This window comes from Grampus griseus (assembly GCF_964374135.1).
Source record: "Grampus griseus genome assembly, chromosome: 7".
Lineage (NCBI taxonomy): Eukaryota > Metazoa > Chordata > Mammalia > Artiodactyla > Delphinidae > Grampus > Grampus griseus.
The window spans coordinates 77,789,006-77,813,071 of record NC_139001.1 but is presented as its reverse complement, the minus strand read 5'-3'; the positions used below and the strand labels follow the sequence as shown (position 1 = coordinate 77,813,071).

General features: G+C 42.6%; 1 protein-coding gene across 2 annotated transcripts in view; it reads left to right on the top strand.

The window, feature by feature from the left end:
• The first annotated feature begins 9,097 nt into the window (after positions 1–9,097).
• FMNL2 (formin like 2) overlaps positions 9,098–24,066 on the top strand; it is a 304,250-nt gene continuing 289,281 nt past the window's right edge. For both annotated transcript variants that reach the window (XM_082659009.1, XM_082659008.1), the window contains exon 1: positions 9,098–9,224. In XM_082659009.1, coding sequence (XP_082515135.1) covers positions 9,108–9,224 — 117 coding nt within the window. In that variant the 5' untranslated portion in view covers positions 9,098–9,107. The remainder of the gene's footprint in view (positions 9,225–24,066) is intronic.

Genomic DNA, 24,066 nt, shown 5'->3' with positions numbered 1-24,066 from the left:
TAGTCCTCCCATTTCGTTGCTTTTCAAAGTTGTCCTGGCTATCCAAGGTCCTTTATATTTCCACACTAATCATAGAAGTGGCTTGTCAGTTTCTACAAAAAAAGTCTGCTGGGATTTTGTTTTTGAATACATGAAATCTATAGATCCATTTGGGGAGAATTGCGTCTTACAAATATTGAGTCTTCTGACCCATGTACACAGTATACTGTAGTTTTCAGTGTACAGGGCTTGCACATATTTTGTCAGATTTATCCCTGGGAAAAGGACAAATTTTATATTTTTATATTTTATGTTTTTTATGGTATTTTAAATGGTATTTTAAATTTTTGAAAGCTTATCTCTACTACATAGTAATATATTTTAATTTTGTATATCAATCTTGTATCCTAAAACCTTGCTAAACTCACATATTAGTTCTGCTATTTTCTAGATTCTGTAAGAGTTTCTACATAGAAGATCTTGTCATTTGTGAATAAAGACAATTTACTTCTTTTTCAAACTGGATGCCTTTTTGGTTGTTTGTATTCTACCTTATTACACTGGCTAGACTCTCCCACATATTGTTGAATTAAAATGGTGAAAAAAAGGCTTCGCTGGTGGCGCAGTGGTTGAGAGTCCGCCTGCAGATGCAGGGGACGCGGGTTCGTGCCCCGGTACGGGAAGATCCCACGTGCCGCGGAGCGGCTGGGCCCGTGAGCCATGGCCGCTGAGCCTGCGCGTCTGGAGCCTGTGCTCTGCAACGGGAGAGGCCACAACAGTGAGAGGCCCGCGTACCGCAAAAAAAAAAAAAAAAAGGTGAAAAAGAGATATTCTTGCTTAGTACTGATTTTAGGGATAAAGCATTTCATCTTTTACCATTAAGTATGATATTGGCAGTAGGTTTTTTGTCAATGTCTTTTATCAAGTTAAGGAAGTTTTTTTTTTTTTTCTATATCTAGAAGCTGAGGGTTTTTATCAGGAAGTGATGTTAGATTTTTGTCAAATGATTATTTGTCATCTATTGAGATGATCATGTGTTTTTCTTTTTTAGTCTGCTGATATGGTGAATTACATTGAATTTTGAATGCTGAAACAACCTTGCATTTCTGGGATAAATCTCACTTTCTCGTGATGTATTATCCTTGTTATATGCTATTGGACTCTATTTGCTAAAATTTTGTTAAGAATTTTTGCATCTATGTTCATGAGAGATGTTGGCTTTTTTTTTTTTTTTTTTTTTCTCGTAATGTCATAATGGCTGGTTTTGGTTTCAGGGTAATGTTTGCCTTCAGAATGAGTCAGGAAATATTCACTCATTTTCAATTTTCTGGAATAGTTTCGGTAGAATTGGTATTCTCTCTACCTTAAGTGATTGGTAAAATTCCCAGTGAAGCTATCTGGGTCTGTAGTTTTCTTTGGGGAAAGATTTTAAATACAGATTCAATTTCCTTCATATGTATATGACTATTCAGGTTATCTACTTCATCTTGAATCCTCTTTGGTAGTTTGTATCTTTCAAGGGATGTGTGTGTCCATTTCACCTACATTATAGAACTTATTGACATAAAATTCAAAACATTCCCTGATTATCCTTTTCAATATGTGTAAAATGTAGAGTGATGTTCATTCTGTCACTTGTGATATTGGTTATTTGTGTCTTTTTTCCTAATGACTCTGACTAGAGGTTTATCAATTTTACTGATCTTCTCAAGAACTAGCTTTTGGTTTAATCAATTTTCCTATTATTTTCCTGTTTGCTATTTCATTGATTTCTGCTCTCATCTTTGTTTTTCCTTTTTTCTGCTTAGTTTTGGTTTTCAGTTGCTTCTTTTTTCTGGTTTCTTAAGGTGGAAACTGAGGACATTGATTTGAGCCCTTTATTCTTTTCTAATATAGGCACTTAGTGTTCTAAATTTCTATCTAAATACTGCTTTACCTGCACCCACAAATTTTCTTTAATTTTAAAAAATTGATCATGTTTTTTTAGAAGTGTGTTATGTAGTTTCCAAATATTTGAGTATTTTCCCAATATCTTTGTGTCCTTGATTCCTAATTTAATTCCATTTTGGTAAGCAAATATACATTGTAATATTGGAATCTTTTAAAATTTGTTGAGAATATGGTTAATCTTGGTAAATGTTGCTTGTACACTTGAAAAGTTATGTATTCTGCTGTAGTTGGGTGAGGTGATCTATAAATATCAATTATATCAAGTTATTGATAGTGTTTTTGAAGTTTTCTGCATCTTTACTGATTTTCTGTCTACTTGTTCTAACAAATATTAAGAGCAAAGTGTTGAGCTCTCCAACTATAACTGTGGATTTGTGTATTTGTCCTTGGAGTTCATGTATTTTGAAGCACTGTTTTGGAGGTGTTATGTTCTCTTGATCAATTCATTCACTTATTATTATAAAATGACCAGCCTGGGTTTTTTCCTCACATGCACTTACTAATCAGTACTCGACTAAATTTTGGAATGGAAACTTCCACAGACCTCTGCAGTTCTCTCTTCTTGCAGCTCTCTTTTTCCAGAACTCTGTCCTGAGAACACTAGCCTCCTTGGGGTCACTGGACTCCCAGCTCTGCCTTCTCAAGGCAGGGACTCTATCAGGCGTGGAAACTTTCTCCAGGCAGTAAGCTGGGGTAATTCCCCTCATTTATTCACTTCATTTATTCATTCACTTCATTTATTTCCCATCTCTAGAGATCAGTGTTCTTCATTGTCTGATGGTCAATGTCTGAGGGCCATTGTTTCATATTATTTTGGCCAGTTTTTTATTAGTTTCAAATGTGAGGATAACTCTGGTGTCTATTACTCTATCTTGATCAGAAGCATAGGTTTCATTATATTTCTACCTCTACATGATAATTTCAGAGATCTATTTTTTTAAAAAGACGGTGAAGGATACTGGTTTGGGAATCAAAATACCTAAGTTCTAATTCTATGACTTGTTGTATAAACTAGAAAAAAATCACTTTGTTGAGCCTTAAATCTCTCGTTGTTGTACTGACAGGATAAAATAAGATAAAGTATTTTGTAAAATATGAAGCCATAGGCAAATGTAAAGTAATATTCAAAGATGCAAAATATGTTGGGGAGGGTTAGAAGATGTTGTCTGCCCAGTGTTTACCCATGTCTTTTCCCTTCCTCTTCCTGCTATCAGAATCTTGATTCTGTCCAGGTGAGGAAGTGTGTCCAGACCCAGGTTTTATCACACTCCCCCAGTTCTCCCTGTAGCTGGGGATGGCCATGTAATTCAGATCTGCAGAATGAGGAAAACTGGACAGTCTGCTAGTGGTACTTCTGGGTAAAGCTTTGACTTCCTGATAAAAGGAGCAGACTTAACTGACATTGCCTCTTCCCCCCTCCTCTTTGCCCTGAATACAGACTTGATTTATGGCACTCTATTAGCTATTTTGTAAGTACTATGAAAGACCAAGCTATCTCACAGATACTGGTCCTAGCCTTACAGAGTTGCTGAACAACACTAGAATCCACCTTTCTCTGGATTTCTTCTTTTATGAGAAAGACATCTTTTTAAAGCAATTATCACTTGGGTTCTCTTTTATTTGGTGGCAAAAATATTCAGTCTTAACTGATTCAGGAGGAGAAGGAAGAGTCAAGGTGTATCTCTGTAAGTTAACTGTTTGAGGAAGTTTATATGAAGCAGAAATTGGATAAACCAAATTTTAAATTTTGTTTAAAATCAACAGCAGTGTCTGGCTCATAGTAAGTGCTCAATAAATATTTAAAAAACAAATATGGATGGGTATATGAATCTTGCAGGACTTGTATGGATGTAAATTGACATGAAGCAATCCTCCTAAAATCCCAGCTACTACTACTATGCAATTTTGATTCAGGGCTATTGATGGTTTAGTTCATCACATGGCATTTATCTCATTTCTATATAATTATACACATAAGGAGAATCTTCTTAGGGTAACACTAGTGGCTTTTAAAGAAGCTAACTGAACTTAGCTACAGAGCATGACCTTACATTTAAAACCTGAGGAGATACCAGTGAAACTCAGCTGATCTTGTAGGAGCATTTGTTGTGAATGATAGAAAGCTCCTTTGAAAGCAATTACACCATTATGGGGGAATTCCTGATCAAGCTATCCCTGGTATAGCTTCCGAATGCCTGGCACAGGGAAGATAAAGTTCTAATATTTCATTTTCCATGGGCGATGCATGGATAGTTTTAACAGACATTTTTTTGTCAACATTTTGCAACATTGCAAAATAGCAAATCATATGTATTAGTGATCAGAAAATGAAATACATATTTAAAAATGATCACCTGATTTTAATTTTGTGGGGAGGGATGAGGAGGTCTTCAATTAAAGGAATAGAAATGTCTTCTTTCTCCACACTCTCCTCCAAACATTTTCCTGAGATTTTGGTAGAATTTCCTACACAAATTGTATAATATGAGTGTTTTATTTATTTTTGCACTTAACAACAGTTATAAATAATAACCAAATATTAGAGACTCTAAACCTTGATGGCAGATAGGTTCTTTGGTTCATGGATTGGCATACTTTGTCCTGGCTCCTCTCAAAGTGTGAGATTATGAGAGAGACTAGATGTGATAAGACTTAAGGGGAGGAAAAAGGTACTGGTTACTGGCAGAAATATGGCTGGATGGAGCCATAAATGTAATAAAAAAGGATTTCTCAACTGCAGAAAAGAAGTCTAGCTTTTCCATCCATATGGGCAACCCTCTGGGTGGGCTGATTTTGTGAGTCAATCAGACTCAAAGTTTATGTCTAGAGATTACAAAGAAAATAAATACATTTGTGGGTCAGAAATGTCTCACTTGGTCTGAATTAACTGCTTTTCTTTCTAGCTCATTTTCACTAGTTGGGGTGTGTGTGTGTCTGTGTATGTGTGTGTGTCCCTGTTTTTCTTTCTTTGATCAGTCAAAACAACCTATAGGATGGGCTTCCCTGGTGGCACAGTGGTTAAGAATCCTCCTGCTGATACAAAATTAATGCACAGAAATCTCTTGCATTCCTATACACTAATGATGAAAAATCTGAAAGAGAAATTAAGGAAACACTCCCATTTACCACTGCAACAAAAACAATAAAATACCTAGGAATAAACCTACCTAAGGAGACAAAAGACTTGTATGCAGAAACTATAAGATACTGATGAAAAAAATAAAAGATGATACAAAACAGATGGAGAGATATACCATGTTCTTGGATTGGAAGAATCAACACTGTAAAAATGACTATACTACCCAAAGCAATCTACAGATTCAGTGCAATCCCTATCAAACTACCAATGGCATTTTTCACAGAACTAGAACAAAAAAATTCACAATTTGTGTGGAAACACAAAAGACCCCAAATAGCCAAAGCAATCTTGAGAAAGAAAAACGGAGCTGGAGGAATCATGCTCCCTGACTTCAGACTATACTACAAAGCTACAGTAATCAAGACAGTATGGTACTGGCACAAAAATAAATATATAGATCAATGGAACAGGATAGAAAGCCCAGAGATAAACCCACGCACATATGGTCACCTTATCTTTGATAAAGGAGGCAAGAATATACAATGGAGAAAAGACAGCCTCTTCAATAAGTGGTTCTGGGAAAACTGGACAGCTACATGTAAAAGAATGAAATTAGAACACTCCCTAACATCATACACAAAAATAAACTCAAAATGGATTAAAGACCTAAATGTAAGGCCAGACACTATCAAACTCTTAGAGGAAAACATAGGCAAAACAATCTATGATATGAATCACAGCAAGGTCCTTTTTGACCCACCTCCTAGAGAAATGGAAATAAAACCAAAAATAAACAAATGGGACCTAATGAAACTTAAAAGCTTTTGCACAGCAAAGGAAACCATAAATAAGACAAAAAGACAACCCTCAGAATGGGAGAAAATATTTACAAATGAAGCAACTGACAAAGGATTAATCTCCAAAATATACAAGCAGCTCATGCAGCTCAATATCAAAAAAACAACCCAATCCAAAAATGGGCAGAAGACCTAAATAGACATTTCTCCAAAGAAGATATACAGATTGCCAACAAGCACATGAAAGGATGCTCAACATCACTAATCATTAGAGAAATGCAAATCAAAACTACAATGAGGTATCACCTCACACCAGTCAGAATGGCCATCATCAAAAACGCTGCAAACAATAAATGGCTGGATAGGGTGTGGAGAAAAGGGAACCCTCTTGCACTGTTGGTGGGAATGTAAATTGGTACAGCCACTATGGAGAACAGTATGGAGGTTCCTTAAAAAACCAAAAATAAAGCTACCATATGACCCAGCAATCCCACTACTGGGCATATACCCTGAGAAAACCATAATTCAAAAAGAGTCATGTACCACAATGTTCATTGCAGCTCTATTTACAATAGCCAGGACATGGAAGCAACTTAAGTGTCCATCAGCAGATGAATAGATAAGGAAGATATGGCACATATATACAATGGAATATTACTCAGCCATATAAAAGAAACGAAATTGAGTTATTTGTAGTGACGTGGATGAACTTAGAGTTGGTCATACAGAGTGAAGTAAGTCAGAAAGAGAAAAACAAATACCGTATGCTAGCACATATATATGGAATCCAGAAAAAAAGAAATGGTTCTGAAGAACCTAGGGGCAGGGCAGGAATAAAGACGCAGACATAGAGAATGGACTTGAGGACACAGGGAGGGGGAAGGGTAAGCTAGGATGAAGTGAGAGAGTGGCATTGACATATAAACACTACCAAATGTAAAATAGATAGCTAGTGGGAAGCAGCCACATAACACAGGGAGATCAGCTCGGTACTTTGTGACCACCTAGAGGGGTGGGATAGGGAGGGTGGGAGGGAGATGCAAGAGGGAGGGGATATGGGGATATATGTGTATGTATAGCTGATTCCCTTTGTTATAAAGCAGAAACTAACACACCATTATAAAGCAATTATACTGCAATAAAGATGTTGGGAAAAAAAAAAAAAGAATCTGCCTGCCAATGCAGGAGACACGTGTTTGAGCCCTGGTCCGGGAAGATCCCACATGCTGCAGAGCAATTAAGCCTGTGCGCCACAACTACTGAGCCTGTGCTCTGGAGCCCGCGTGCTCCAACTACTGGAACCCGCGCACCTAGAGCCCATGCTCTGCAACAAGAGAAGCCACCACAATGAGAAGCCTACTCGCTGTAACTAGAGAAAGCCTGCGTGCAGCAACGAAGACCCAACGTAGCCAATAATAATAAATTTATTAAAAAAAAAAACCTATAGGTGATTTGCTTAAGAGACCATACATACACAAGATGTATTTGTGTGTATCTGCTCCATAGGCTTTTGGTAAAAATTCAACAGTCATTGAACATCTGCTATGCTCAAGTCATCTTGGGGTTTACAAAGCTGAATGGAACGTGGTCCTTCACGTTTGAGCCTTGGTGTGTTATCTTAAATGGAAGCAGCTGCTTTTTAACAAGAGGGTAACAACCCTAGTTTCATATCAGAAGTACCTGCCGAGCTTGTTAAATATACATCTGCCCAGGCCCCAGCTCTTAGCTTAGGGAAATTCTGATAATAGTCAGGGCCCATGATGCCTGCAGTTTTAACAACAAGCTCCCCACATGAATCTCATATACAAACCAGGATGAAGAAACACTGCTTTAAGCTAAGAAAGGACTAACTGCAGGAGTTCAGCCACAAGTAAACCAGGAGGATGCCCTTGAAATCTACAGTGAGCAGCTGGCTAAAGTCGTTTATAAGGGTGTTTCTATTTCCACTCCTTCAGGATGGATAGTTATAGTCTGAAGAGCATCCTGTAGAACAGGGTTGGGCCCAATCTTCTCTGTAAAACACCTGGAACAAGAGTGCTGTAGAGGAATAAGATAACTACAGCCAAAGACCATCTTCAGAGTCTTTGCAAACACTCTGTTCTTATTTTTATCTCACACAAAGTATGGTTATTTGTGTAAATTTTCTCTTCACTAGATTGGAAAGTATTCCAGAGCAGGAGCTCTCTTCTTTCTTTCTTTAGTGAAGGAACACAGTAACCCACACATAATAGCTGTTTGACAGGTGTTTGTTTTGAATTCTTCTCATCCAAATCCTGGGTTCCGACCAGGATATATTTGCATATATCCATAGTGGATATTTATAAATATCCATAAAAGTATATATTTGTTTATAAAACATTTCAGTCGCACAAAAGAATACGTAACATACATACTGAAGAAAGAACAATAATAAAACAAGCACCTATGGACCCACATCCCAGTTTATGACATAGGACATTGCCAATACCCTTGAGGTCTCCTGTTGAACTAGATCCTATCGAACAGCTCCTGAAATTTAAATCGGAATGCGTGCATTCAATCATTGACTGATTGGCTCATTCATTCATTTGCCAAATGTGCCTACTAAGTGTCAGAATTGATGTAGACGAGGTAGTTATTTCTTCTGTTGGAGTGGGAGAGGGGGTTCAAAAGTGACATAAACTCTTTCCACAAGTGTACAGATTGTTTTTGCTGCAAGCGGCCCTAACCCCCGCCTGGCCCTCCAGAGCGGCGTGGTTTCTGAGTGTGGACACTTTGAGCAGAAACTACTGGTCCCGGCAGTCCACGGGGCGAATGGGCGGAGCCGGGGCGGGGGCGGGGGCGGGGGCCGGGCGAGAGGGGGCATTGTGTCGGGAGCGCGAGGCTGCATTTGTCTGCTCGAGGTGCTGGCAGAGCGAGCGTCGTGTTCGCCGGCGTTGAGCTGGAAGTGTCAGCGGCGGCCACGGTCCAGGCGGAAGACTGAGTCGGAGCAACCACGCGCCCGCTGGCCGCTATTACTGGCAGGGGGCGGCGTGCCAGCGAAGCAACATGCAGATAGGCGCCCGGCGCCCTGACGACCCCTCCCGAGGAAAGGAGGCCGGGGCGGCGCTGGGGCGGCGGGGAGCATGAGGGAGGCCGGGGGGCGGCTTGGCTCGGAGCGCTGCTAGAGAGCGGCGCGCGCTGCACACTCGCCGGGGCGCAGCGGAGGGCGGGGAGCCGGGCAGGTCGCGCCAGCGCTGGAAGCCGGCCGCCGGGAGCTGTTCTGATTTCCGACGCGGACGCAAGGGGCCCGGAGCAGCCCCTGGCCCCGGTGTGCAGCCAACATGGGCAACGCCGGGAGCATGGATTCACAGCAAACCGATTTCAGGGCGCACAACGTGCCTTTGAAGCTGCCGATGCCCGAGCCAGGTGAACTGGAGGAGCGATTTGCCATCGTGCTGGTGAGTGCGCGGCGGCGGCCGGGAGCAGGGCCCCGGGGCTCCGACCAGGCGGTGCAGCTGACCCCAGCCCCCTCCCCTTTTCCCGGCGCCGGGAGCGAGCCTCCTGTCCCAAGGGGGAGGCTCCCACCTCTCCCATTGTGGCCTCCCCCGCCTCCTCTTCGCCCTCCTCCGAGCCCCCCGCGCTCGGCCTTCTCTGCGTCCCGGGATGGGGCCGGGGGCTCGGGGCTGGCTGCCTGGCGGGTCGGCCCCGAACCCATTGTCTGGCGAGAGAGGCACCTCGCAGCGCGTGTGCCCGGGAGGTGTGGCGTGGGCGTGAAGGGAAGGTGGCGCGGGCCGGGGAGGAGGGGGCGGCGAGCCGCTGAGGCTTTTTGTTTAAGAAAAAAAAATTCGCGCAAACCCCGAGTCCTCGAGGACGTCCAGCGGGCGCCCAGCCCGGGTCCTGAGGGGTGCGGGGCAGATGGGCGCATGTGGCCGGTCAGGGGTGCCGCGCTGCGCTGTGCGGGAAGGCGAACTTGGAGGCGGACGTCGCGGCTTGGCGGAGGGGAGCTCCCCCAAAAGGGAAAGAGAAGGAAACCCGCGCGTGGCGGTGCGGCACCCTCGTCCCTAAGCGAGGAGGGGGACATCAGGCGAGAGAGAAGCTTCGTCTCGGCGCGTTCCTTTTGGTCTTAAATGTTAAGACCACAAAAATGTGCAGTTTTGCGGGGACATGTTGCGAGCTGACCTGACTCCAGGGGCGACCCCTCCCCTCTCTTCCCCCAGCACACCCAGCCAAGTCTGACTCCCGAAATCCGCTTCTCCTAGCTTTCCAGCTTCGCAAATCTGAGACATTGAAGACTCCCTTCTTTCTCTCTTTCCTGCTGGGACTAAGTTTCTGGGCCCTTCCCAGCCAGAGCCTGTCAGTGCTGTGAGCTTAGGAGGGTGTGGTGGCCTCCCCCGTCGACCCAGCCAGAGTCTGTACTGCAGTTGGTCCCCAGACTTGGATTTTTAGTGTCCTAGCCTCTTTCAAGGGGTGTTGGGAGGGAAACAGGCAAGATTGGAAGCGTTCCTAATACTTACACTTGTAAGTGTACACTTGTAGCCTCTTCCTAGCTAGTAATCTCTACATTCTACAGTGCTAGGCAGCGAGAGAAACTTGTGCTGAAGTCAGTCGAATTCTGCATCTGTGTGCGGGTTTTGGGCATATAACCTGACAACTTTGGGAACCGACCAGAGTCTGAACACTGGGACGTTTAAATTGCCTTTCCTCAGGCCTTTAAAAGGGGCTGGTTTGATATGGGGAGTAATGTTCTGGATGGCAGATTCGCTTTGTGCTGTGTGGAAGAAGAGGCCACAAGCTTTTTCACACCACCTGGAAACTCTGGTGTGGCAGTCGAGAGATAGATGAGGCTGCCTGTCTTGCTTTGCATGGTCTGTGATCTCCCGCAGCTGCTCCCACTGTTGTGCAGAATGAGACACTCTGAAATGAAACAGCATAGGCTTAATTACTTCTCAAGGCAGCCTGGGTGCATACTTGACCTGTCTTTATAGGGACAAACCTTTTTAATTCAAAATCCTCTTCCTACCGGACAACATAGTTCTTACCTCGTAGCTCTGGGTTTTCTGTGTTTGCATCCATGCTGTGCTGGTGTGTGTGTGTCTGTGTGTGTGTCTGTGTGTGTGTACACTTGAAGTGGGAGGGCCAGTGACACAGGAAAACCAGATAATAACAGTAATGCAATTAAATTCTCAACTGGGATAGCATGTTTTACATGAGCTTTCAGTTACCCTGCTGATTAGTGACACATGGTATGAATTACTCTTTAGAAAAAAAAGTCCCATCCTTAACATGGTGGGTTTGTGTTACTATTAAGTCTAGAAGTCACAAATTCAGTACGTAGAAATTCATGATTGTATATCACAAGCTCTTTGGGGCAGTGGTTGGTCGTGTGGCTACTTTTACTCTACTGTGTCACACAAGTACTGGATGTGGTTCCTTTCTTAATTGCTTAGAATATTTTAAACCTTTCAAAACAAATAAACAAACAACAAAACCAAAAAATACCAGGCTGACCTTTTTTGGATTAAAACAAAGCTTTTGGGAAAGTCTCAGCTTGGGGGCCCTCTTGTTAGGGATGCACTTGGACGATTGACTTGGTGTTTCATGTAACACTCCCTGGTCAGCTCCAGCTGCTCTTTGGAGTAAGCTGTAAGAGGAGTTAAAAGGAATCATCTTTATGGGCTGATAGAAGTACAGAGTTACGGTGACTTTTCTTGTGGTCAGTTTTTTTCTAAAGTTGTACATGAAAAGCTCTCAACTGTGCTTTTCTTCATGAATTGCTTAAGAAATAGATCAAACCATTTAATTCTGAAGATCAAGCTTGAAGGACAGAATATAGGTGGTAACGTTTAAAGTATATATATATATATATATATATATATATATATATATATGGAGAAATTCTCTGCCCAGAGACAATGGGAATCCTGTGGGCATTACTGATACTAGTTTTATGTCCTATATGATAAAGATCATATAAGTGTTTGGGGAGGAAAACAGGATAGTAATACTGTACAAGAAAGTATACAAGCACCTCATTGTAAATATGGCTTACATCAATAATTGGGCCATTTCAGGAATGGAAAACAATTCCTCTCACCTCACCAAGCTCTAGATTATATAAAGCATTGGGGAAGAGTAAATAAAAATTTAAATGACAGAAGTCCATCTATTTCTGGAAAATCTTGAGATGAAACTTACTCAGTGACTGTCCCCCACTACCCCCATCAGTCCACATGAGTTAAACCGTATGTATCTAAAAAATTAGTGGGCATGAATGGAAGGATGAGAGAGTAAAAGATTGCTGAATAAAGCCCGCGTGCAGCAATGAAGACCCAATGCAGCCCAAAATACATAAATAAAATAAATTAAAAAAAAAATCAGTAGAGGGGGATAGACTTTAAAAAAAGGTTTTTTTTTTTATAAGAGTACTTTATTTAGGATACAAATCAGTTGTCAGTTTTTTGTTTTTAATTTATTTATTTTTATTTATGGCTGTGTTGGGTCTTCATTTCTGTGCGAGGGCTTTCTCTAGTTGTGGCAAGCGGGGGCCACTCTTCATTGCGGTGCACGGGCCTCTCACTATTGCGGCCTCTCTTGTTGCGGAGCACAGGCTCCAGACGCACAGGCTCAGTAATTGTGGCTCACGGGCCCAGTTGCTCCGTGGCATGTGGGATCTTCCCAGACGAGGGCTCGAACCCGTGTCCCCTGCATTGGCAGGCAGATTCTCAACCACTGAGCCACCAGGAAAGCCCCAAAAAGGTTTTTTTAAATAGGAAAGAAAATGAGATTTTTGAGTAGAGATTTGAGTTACTGAACTTCCTGTAATTAATGACTAGTAAAAATTGGATCCAAATCTTAGGAGTTTCATTCTCCTGAGGAGTCTTCTCCCTCCCTGAACTTGTCTTCAGCATCATTACAATAGTAACTATAAAACTTATATTTAAGGGAAAAGATTACTGACTCCTTGTATACACTTAACTATTTGCATCCTTGGACCTGCCTGTCAGGTAGAGCTATAAGGTGATATGCCTTTGTGTGTGTAGGATGTTTCTGTTACACTCTTCCATGGAAGTGTTTCATAAATTATAAATTCAATCATCTGCTTCAATCTTTGTTCCTTTAAGTTGTATATATTTTGTGTATTTTACAAGTAATATTTGTCCGTGTTTTTTGGGTCCCACACATTTATAATTATCTAAGTGGCTCTCCATTGTATTTGTTAAATATTGTCTAATTGTTGGGAATACACACACACACACATACTTCCATGTCCTTTATTCTTTTTTTTTTTTTTTTTTGCGGTACGCGGGCCTCTCACTGTTGTGGCCTCTCCCGTTGCGGAGCACAGGCTCCGGACGCGCAGGCTCAGCGGCCATGGCTCACGGACCCAGCCGCTCCGCGGCATGTGGGATCCTCCCGGACCGGAGCACGAACCCGTGTCCCCTGCATCGGCAGGCGGACTCTCAACCACTGTGCCACCAGGAAAGCCCCATGTCGTTTATTCTTAAAGATGATGCTATGAAGGTGATTTTGGGTGTGGTGAACAATTGATGGTCTTTGTCCAAGAATACCTCTTTGGACGTTAGATGCTCTGTATATTGTTCACTAATTTTTGGCTTGCAGTCACTGTTTACAATTTAAAATGTAAGCCCCTCAATCCCATTGTCAAGGAGCTGTCCTAAGGATCCTTTCTGAGTTTCAGAGGAAGATAATTGTAAGCCCCCCCATCCTGGCTGCCATATCTGTGTGATAGCAGATGTCAGGCTGCTCTGCAAACAGATTAAAAAAGATTAGGAAGTGATGGTTTAGGGCTAGTAGTATCTTATGTTTAACACCAGGAACTACTTTCGTGTTTGATTAATTTGAGTCAGTTTCCTTTTCAGTTTTTTTTTCTTGCCCTGAGGTTGAATGTAGTCACTGTACTTAGGAAAAAGTGGGAACATTTTCTGAGCATCTACTATGAGTATGCCCTATGCTTCCATGTTCTCATTTAATCCTCACAGTAACTCCAGCTATCAGTAACATTATAGATGAGGAAATAAAGATTCCCTAAGTTGCCTCAGGCCATGCAGTTATTAGATAACCAGTCTAGGGTTTTTAGCCAGATTTGGAGATCTCCTCCCCTACCCCCCACCCGCCCCCATTATATTATGCTTCCTTAGGCTTAGAACTGGAAAGAAAGACTGAAAGAAAAAAAAAGTTCTGGAACTAGCAATAAAGCTGTTAAAAAAAAATCTAAATGTGGTAAGTGCAAGTTTCAAACTATAAAGCTGGCAGAAATTTCTTCGAAGCGACCCAAGTGCACTGTACTGTTTCTCTTTAGATGACATCCGTTTTGGCATCTTCGCTGTGCTGTTCTATTTTCAGGCATGGAGTTAAATATTGATTTGGTCCAAAAGTGTACTCTTCAGTTTTTCCTTTCAAGGCAGTCTTGAACTACCTTGGTTGGGAAGTCCAGGTTTTCCACATCAGAGGGGAGAGACAACCCGTCCGTATAGTACACAAGCTCCAAATGTAATTACTTGTGAAAAGGACGAGGAAGTTCAAGTTTTAACATTTAAATCTATTTCCCTCTGCAAGGGGTTGTTCCCTTTCAACCATTTCCAAGGAGAGCCTTTGCCATGAAGTCTGCTGAGCAGTTGGATGGGTAGGTGTGTAGTGAGGCCATCATCAGATGCATGCTGATTTGTTTTCTCACTTTTCTCCAGCTGAGAGGGAAGGGAGATGGAGAAGGGGGATGGATGGAGTGTTGCGCTTTGAGCTGTTACAGTCTCATCTAGGCAGTAACCCCTGAGTTGTTTTATTCTCCAGAGTGGGAATATGTGCTTAGGGCGGTGCCTTTCATCATTATCAGGGTGCATTTCCCCCCTAATAATACCAATAAAAAGTGTGAAGATACATTTGGGTATTTAGGATATAAGATGATCAAAGGCTATTCTCTGAATTGCAAATGCTTGGCTCCATTGAGAGACAGGCAGCCCTGTAAACAGATGAGATGCGGGGGAGAGAAGGTATGCATGCCCTTAAGTGATAAGAATTACTTTCACTTGTGGCCTTTCATTTAGCAAACAGCATTGACTCCAGGAGCAGGAGACCTGGTTTCTAGAATCATAATCTGCATCAACTTGGGCAACTCTTTCCTGTGATCCTCGGTTTTCTTCCTCTGTAAATGGGAATACAGTTTGATAGAACTGTTAGGATAGTCATGAGATTTTTGAAATCATAGCACTTGGAAGTGTAAAACTTCTGGAACGTGATATATTGTGAGCCATTAGCCGACTTCTCATTTTGAAGATGTTTTGTGTAGAAAAGTATGTAGCTATATTCTGTCTGATCTAGAGAGTAGAATTTCCAGGGTCAGTGACTGAAAGTCGCATAAGCATAAGGAAAAGTGTTCTAATATTCAGAGTTGTCAAAAAATGGAGACTGAGCTTTCCATTAGAGTTGCTTAGACAGAAGTTGTATGAAAAATGCTGATAATTGGAAGGTCTTTCTAAGCCCAGGCTCCAGCAAGTTCATGGCTTGCACGGTGCCTTTCTTGAGGTGAGTCTGCCACATGCAGGTTTTGGAAAAAGAGTTATAGCACCTGAGAATGGGGAAGGGTCTACTTGGAGGCTCCTCCTGGGCTCAAAGAAGAGAAAAAGTAGTGTAGGCTCATGCTTGTTCTGGAAATTTATTCGACTTTACAAAAACTGTTGCCTGAAGGGCTTGGTCTTCATGAACTGTGCTCTTCTTTTCATCCTTAGGGCTTGGGGAATAAGGACAAGGTGAAGTGGGCTCCCTGGCCCTTGTATCTGAGCAAGTAACACACAAACAAGTGGCTAATTAAAGAGGCACTGATTCCAGAAGACACTCTCTCCATTGCAAGAGAGCAGTGGTACCTGGACTCCTCTTAGAAACAAGGCAGTGAATCCCTATAAAAGAACAGACTGGAATTGCTTAGAAGGGAGGGTGGGTTCCCAGCTGTGCAGCTGCTTGGTGGACCCGCTCTTGCAGAGTGGCTCTTCCACTCTACAGTGGGGGACCTTTCCTACCTTCCTCCATTGCAGGAAGTATATCTGTAGACTTCGGGGACCTGGTTTCTGTAGACAGGCTCATGCACCTTCTTGGTTCTCACCTACTTGAACACTGCAGGCAGAGGTAACTCATCTCTTGTTTTCCCTTTAAGATGGTGTCTGCTCAGACTGCAGGGTGATCTTCCCTCCCCAGTCACTGCATCCTCTTCTCCAACACCCCTTACCGCCTCCCCCGACCCCATCCTTTCAGCACAACACCAAGGACTATGCAGTTTCTGGTGTATACAATTTGGAAGGGATGTCTAGGGAAGAGCTGGTAGGTCAGAGAGCTGTTTCATGAACTGTGATTCAACCGAGGCCCACAAATGTGGACCAGGATGGCTCAGAATCCCTAAATTGGGAAACACTAACTCCCTACTTGGAGGTATGGTGGTATATGTTGTAAACAGATAGCAGTGCACTTTCTTTTCACACTCTTAAAAAACTGACCAAGGAAACATGACCAGTGGCATCAGAGCTCATGGTCTGGCCCCTTATCACAAACTTTTTATAGTTTCTAGGGCACAGCAAAGCTGTTCCCCTGGTCACATCTTCAGCATTCTTGCGCCGCCTGGAACTGACTTCAGTGACTCTTATTTTACATGTAACCTTAGTCCACTTTTGTTCTTTGCTGAAGAAGCTTTGTTGCATTGATAAGCTGCTGCATCCATCACCACAGAAGCTGAAAACTTTGAGGTGTTTACACCTTGCTATCGCAGGGGTAATCTCCCTTGATTGACTTCCATATGGTAGATGGTACACCTGGCCTGGTTTATCCTAAAAACTGGTTGGCTTTGGGAAAGGTGTCAAGTCGTTCACACGTTGGCCCCTTGCCCGGTGCTGGTCAGTCACCTATCTCAGGTCCTTCCTTGAGTTGAGGATTTGCTCAGGAACCTGCCTTCTCTTTTGTTTTTCTTTTTCCCGTGGAAGTTTGGCTGAGCACTTTATTCAGGTAGGTGACGAAGGGATTGACAGGCTAAAGTGGTGCTTCTCAAACTGGGCTGCATATCAGCATCACCTGGAACCCTCAAAAACAGATGTTTGGGTCCCACTCCCAGGGATTCTGATAAGTTTGTCTGGAGTGTGACCTGGGCATCAGGATATTTTAAGGCTCCTTAGGAGATGTGAGCAAGCAGCCATGATTCAGAAGCCACGTGCTAGAGCAGTTTTTCCCCTTTCCCTACCTGCCCCAAAGACCAAGCATAAGAGTTAAAACCACAGGGCTTCCCTGGTGGCGCAGTGGTTGAGAGTCTGCCTGCCGATGCAGGGGACACGGGTTCGTGCCCCGGTCCGGGAAGATCCCACATGCCGTGGAGCAGCTGGGCCTGTGAGCCATGGCCGCTGAGCCTGCGCGTCTGGAGCCTGTTGCTCCTCAGCGGGAGAGGCCACAACAGTGAGAGGCCCGCGTACCGCAAAAAAAAAAAAAAAAAAAAAAAAAGAGTTAAAACCACAGCAAAAATTTAGAGAAATTAAGCAAAGTTGAGAAGGGTTAAAAAAAAAAAAAAAAAAGCTCTTAAAGACATTTGATCCAACCAAAAGCACCAAGATGAGAAATACGGAAGAGATGGATCAAAGCCTGTTGAATGTTAGATTTATTTAACTATGCATTTAAGAAATGACCATAATGAAAATTTGCAGAGGAAGTTCTACATATTATAGCTAAAGAGTGATCAGTGACCCTGAAGTGTACTTCTGGGGCAGAACAATCAATAAATCACTTGTATTTTTGCTTAGGCCTCTATTCTCAAGCCTAACTGTTTGTTGGTTCAGTGCAGGCCTTTTGCTTTGATCTCTGGTTTTACCACTTACAAAGACTCATGAGCTTGGCTTCCCCGAGTGAAATTCAAATACACTTGTGAAATGTAAACAACATTCATTTATTAAGAATCCTATAATCAAGGCAAATTGGCATGCTTATATGAGCAATTAGCTTTGAGAATAGAAAGATAAATAGGTTGCTAGGTCAAGAATGAGCTGCTTGTTCTCAGTGCAAGACTCTGGTTATTCCTTTAATAGTTATAAGCAAATAGACATTCCCCTTATTCATAATCTTTAACATTTGTGGTTTGGGGTTAGAGGAACAGCGTATGTGGTTTTCTGAACAGAGAGGATAGCAGCAATTGTCTCATTTTCGTCTAGAAATACAAATCTTTCCAGGAAATGTAGGTAGTTGGTTTATGAGCAGATGAAACTTTCTAGTAATTGGGACAGGGCAAAAGAAGGCATGGATTTAGATGGGAATATTAAAGAATAATGGAGTTTTACTTTGGTGGGGAAGGTTAAGAAGATGACTTTTACAGTGGCAGAAAGATTGAAAATAATCTCATCTGCCTTCAGCGAACAATGATCGTGTGTGTGTGTGTGTGTGTGTGTGTGTGTGTGTGTGTGTGTGTGTGTGTGTGTATAGAAGGAAGCCTTAGGATAACTAATAGTAGGAGAAGTTGGATAGAACATGATTGGACCTGCACCATGGCAACATTGCTCTGTGAGTTCAGTACCACTAAATGTCTTATTTGTGAAAGCTGGGGAACCTGCATGGAAAGGTGATGAATCATGTGAATAGCTTTGTAGGTCCCTTTGAGTTCTGGCCCTCTCAGTCCCCAGTATGGTCAGCCTTATGGTTCTTCTAAGGAAGCTTTTCCTCTTTAGTGACAATGTTGACTAATTAGGATTCTTTATCCCCAAGGATTTCTGCCTGATGAACCTAGGAAGCCAATTCAGTCCAGATGTCTTGGGACTAGGATGCTATAAACTTGGAAGTGGTGATTCCCCAGGCCTAACACAAAATCATGATTCTGTTGCCAACTAATCAGGCCATCTAGATGCAAACCTAGAGAGACCATTTAGAACTGTGTGGCCTCCTGGGTTTGTGGAACCATTCAGCCTGCCAGTGTTCAGCTGCTTCAGTGTCCTTTCACTGCAAAAGTTTTGAGTCTCGGGATAGGCATTTATTTGGATTAGAAATCTTCAGATCACCTGTGAATTTACCAGGTCGTGGTCTTCATTTAATGGAGTAATTCTTTAACATTAGACATCTATATTTTCTTTCACCAATGATTGTCAGAAGTTCCCTTAATTTTTCTATCGATAATGGAGAAATAAAAAAATTCCTCTTTTTGTTGTTCTCTGGGATGATATCTCCTAATCATCCTTAAAGTTGTTTTAATTGACAAATAATATACAAACAGAAATGGGCCCGTATCGTAAGTGTACAGCCTGATGGACTCTCACAGCCTGAACACACTGCTGTAACCAGCCCTGAGTTCAGGAATCGGAATCTCAGTCTCCCTGTTTTTCTTTAAACATGGGTTCACTTGGCTCCTTGCCTCCCCAGCTGCACTTACTTTCCAAGTGGCCCGACTTACGTGGAAGAAAATAGGCCACAGGATTGTGCCTTGTGGTCTGATTCTAAATGATTCTAACCGTGAGGTTTCCACCACTTCCTTCCAGAGATTTCCTCAGTCCGAGGAGGCCTAACCGTTAGGAAATATTGACATTACAGCAGGATACCGCTGCTTTTAGTTACATCATTATTGATAACCCTAATGGTATTTTTTTTGTATTTGTAGAGTATCTCTGTTTTTCATAATAGTGAGAAGAACATATTTTGATTTGTATTCCTAGAATAAAGCATGAAGCAGGGAGAGATTTCCGCAGTTGACAATGAGCATCGGCCCTTTTGCGTTTCAGTACTTGGCATTGGGCACAGGTTTTGTGTATTCCCTTTTACACCTAAGTTTCAGCCTTTAGGTTTTGTCACCTTGATGATTCTTTTGAAATATTAAAAAGTATAAGATTGGGCTTCCCTGGTGGCGCAGTGGTTGAGAGTCCGCCTGCCGACGCAGGGGATGCGGGTTCATGCCCCGGTCTGGGAAGATCCCACATGCTGCAGAGCAGCTGGGCCCGTGAGCTGTGGCCTCTGAGCCTGCGCGTCTGGAGCGTGTGCTCCGCAACGGGAGAGGCCACAACAGTGAGAGGCCCACGTACCACAAAACAACAACAACAACAACAAAAAGTTTGCCAAGCCCTTGTCTAAAAGTATATATGTACTATATGAAAAAGGATTAAGAATATGGAAAAATAAAGTTGATTTTAAAAAATAATAAAAATAAAAAGTATAAGATTGTAAATTTCATCTTCTGGTTCCATTGTCCCATCAAAGTCCTGTTACATTACTGCAGATGTCGATCCAGTTTGAGAGGCTCTTTGGCTGTGTTTGTTGTTAATGGTTTACCTTCCATTGTCTCCTCTGTAACTTCTGTACACCCCCCTACCCTCCACCCGCTTTCTCATTGAAGCCGTCCACAGTCTGGCCAGACCCATCTTCTTTTCTGTTTCCTTCCTATGCCCAGACGTGGAGATTGCTTTATCTCTGTCCACAGAGCAGGCTTGTACTTGCCCTCCACTATGCCTTTTCTCACGTGATTCTCTTACATATGATGTGCTCTCTTGGTTTCTCTGCTTATTGAACTTATATCCAGCCTTCAAGGCTCTTCTGAAATCCCACTTTTTTCTTGTGTCCTTGCAGACCCGCATCAGCTTGGGGGAGGTGGGGAAAACGACTCTTCTTTGATCTCTTTATAGTATGAATTATTTCTCTTACTCATGAGGCCCTGGATTAAATATCACCTTGTGGGAGGTGTGACTGTAAAATAAGGGGATGCTTTTATGTATCGCTTTGTAGTCACTCCTTACACTGTCAGCCATCTGTTTTGTCCCTGTTTTATTTGCCAGTTTGCACTGTGGGCTCCTGCAAGGTAAGGATCACACCTTAAAGGCCCTGGAAGCTTCTCCTTATCCAGCACAGTGCTTGGCCCAGGGACGATCTTAGTAGATAATTAATGACTTGATCAGAGAATGGTGCCCCCTGAAACAGGCCCGGGAATTGAGTAGCTGCTCCAAGAACCTATCTAACTGGCCATTCTGGGCTGACTGTGAATTGCACATAGCTTGCCTTTGTGTTGAAATGACACTTTGTCGCAGTTTGCCACTCACCTTGGTATTCCCCCTATCACTTGACTTTAGTAGGTGCCCAAGAACACTAAGCATTCAGAGATGATAAGTTGGAATCGTGCTATTGCCTGACTCCTTATGGAAAACTGGTGAATTAGGAGAAGAGGGGGAGGGCAGTAGAAGTGGCCAAAGGAAATTCGTGGTTTTTCACTGTCACTAGGCCAGATTGGTGCGTCATGATGTGCTGTCATCAAGTGAGTGAGTGGTAGCACTGTACCATGGGACTCTAGAGTAAAACATCCTTCATGACAGTCCCTTTGTTATTGGGAGTGAGGCAGGTTTCAGTGAACAGCATTCCTTATTTTGGCATTTTAGTGCTTTGCTGTTTGCAAAGTGCTTGCAAATGATCTTTTGTGATTCTAAGAGTTCTTAATAAATGAGGCAAATAGGGTCTGAAGGTATGTGGCTTGAAGTTACAGAAGAAGGTGGTGAGGTTGGTGAGCCCATCCTAGGTCCTCGGTCACTAAAACTCCAGGGACATTCCAATGTCAAATAAGACGCTGTTTATGTTTTCTGTGCTTTATAAGCATTATCTTTGCTCTTGGCCACCCTCGGAGGAAGATACTATCTTCCTTTTCCAAATGAGGCAGTGGGGCTCAGAGGGGTAAGGTAGCTGCTCCCAAAGTATGGAGGCAGGATTTGAATCCTGGCCTGTCCGATGAGAGAACTCACTTGTTTCTTCTGCACTGTGTATACTTTCAAGTTATAAGATGTCATTAAATGTTGGCTTTTTGTTCTTTGTTCTTCATGTACTCTCTAGACTAAATTCATTCACACAATGACTGTCCATTGTGAGTATTGCATCAGTATAGTGATAGATGTACCAAACTCTGAGGGTTCAGAGAGAAAGTGTCATTTGTGTATTTTGAGTGTTCAGAAACAGCTTCCTTGGAATAGGAAGTAGAGCGATGCCAGCTTGGTCCCAGTCACTGCTAGACTGCACATTTTATTCTATATTGTACAGTTTTACTCACTTGTCACTGCTTAACAAGGGCTTATACTTTAATCAAACAGTCCAGAAATGTTTATCTGGCAGTTACTATGTGCCAGGCAGTGTCATGGGCACTGGAGGATGTGGTGCTGCATGAGGCCCACCAGTCACCTGCCCTCGAGGAGCTTACATTCCAGCGGTGGGAGGGAGTCGGGTTGGGGGGGGGGAGGCGGAGCCAGACATGAAATGGACCTGGATTTCCAACGCTGGCAAGTGCTGTGAGGAGAATAAAATAGGACAGTGTGAGGTGATGGCTCTCATTTAAGATCTGAGTGATGGTGAGCAGGCAGGTAAGAGCCCTCAAGCAGGAGTAACCAGGGCTTGATTTGTTTCTCCCCTGCTGGGCCAGGATGGGATTCCTTGGTCCCCGGAGCAACTGAAGGGAACAGCAAGGGGGATGTCCTCAGCCCCGAAGGCTTCAGACTTCACCTCTGGGGAAGGCTGGAGGAGGCTGGGACCAGGGGTGCAGGAGTCTGTTTCCTTTGTCATAGCAGAGCTGTTTCTTGTAAGTGACTCTGTGTAGTCACATCTCTGCCACTTGTTGAATTCAAAAGATTTTTAGCAAATTGCAGTCTTGTCACTGTTCTGGACCCATGAGACATCCAGTAGGGGAATGGAGTATTTGATTAGTGTAGCAGTGCCCTTCTAAGTAAAGGCTCTCTGAAGGCATCCAGTACTTGGAATGCCCTTTTTATCTACTTGAAGCCATTGGTTGAAAAGACACTTTGTTATAACTGCTACTAGCTTGTTGCTCAGATCGTTCCCCTTTTTCTTTCTTTCCTTAATTTTTTTTTTTTTAATTTTAAGGGGCATATGGGAATTTTATATAGAGGTTTGAATCCGAGGTTAAGGATAAGATAAAAGTTGGTTTAGATAAAATTATCCCTGAAGTCCCTTAAGTTGCTCACAAAGGTGCAGTATGCACAATTCTGGATGAACAACCCTGGAAAGTAAGTCTTAGGCGTGTTAAAGTTTAAAAACCTCTGAGCTTGACTAAAGGAGCAGCCACAGAAGAAAAGTCTCTGTGCAGATGTCAGGATATCCCGACCATTTGGTTCTCAAACCTCCAGCAGTGACCGGAAAATGGGTGGGAACACTACCTTCTTCTTGCCTTAGATTTACTCCATTCAGTATCACATTAAGCCTTTTAATACATATCAGTGAATTTGTTTCTTGCGAGGATTTAAAGGCAGGCCTCAAGTTAAATGTGGGTTGGATGCACAGACAGCAGTAGTAACAGTAGAGGTCACTTATTGTGCATTTCTTTAATCATTTCCGTAAACACGAAAGGTGACTCAGGACACCTGAAAGGTAGGGATCGTCCCTGTTTCATCTAGGAGAAACTCAGGATTCCAGAAGTGTAAAGGAGCTTGCCTCAGGACACACATTTCTAGGAGGTACTGGAGCTGAAAATCAAACTTTGCTGACTCTAAAGCTATGCTCCTAACATACTGTTTTGACTCTTAGCTAGGAAAATACAATACAAATATGATACGTATAAACATAGTGGTTCAGAGTAAATTGAAAGCCCTGTGAGGATAAGTTCAGTAACTTTTCAGGCTCTTTTAATTTTGTTCGTATATACCCAGAACCAACAGTAACTATATGTCCTTCCAAAAAAAAAAAAAAAAAATTGAAGATAAAATAAAAACTGGATGAATAAGCCACTGTCCACTGTTGAAATAGTAGAGGCCAACCAAGTAAGCTTGTGATCAAATTGGCTTTTTCTAATAACAGTTGTCCTCTGAAGGCTTTCTGAAGGCTCTCTTTCAGACAACTGTCTCTGAACCTTTGTTTTTTTTTTTAAAAATGTCCCTAGTAAAATGGCTGTGTTGTTACAGCTTGAAGGCTGTGGAATAAGCCTTTTGATCAGCCCTCAGTGATAACCCACAGACTTGGACTTCCTTGTGAGGGAACAACCCTTATTATCTTGTATTGGTAGGCTTTATGTTGGGGGGTTGCTTATTTTTAATAAACGGAGCCCATGCAATCCCATTCATTCGTTCAACAAATGTTTTGTTTGGGTGTGTGCTCTAAGCCAGGCACTGTTAAGATGCTGGGACACAAAGGTGCATGAAGCATCATCTCTGCCTTTGAGGATTAACTGCCGAATGGGAGAGATAGGCAAGAAAATGAAAATAATAGCCTTTTTAAAAAGCGTTTATCATATACGTATGTGCTGTGTATATAATGGGCTATAGAAGGGTATGTTAAGGTTAGTCTTGTAACATTTCAGGTAAGCTG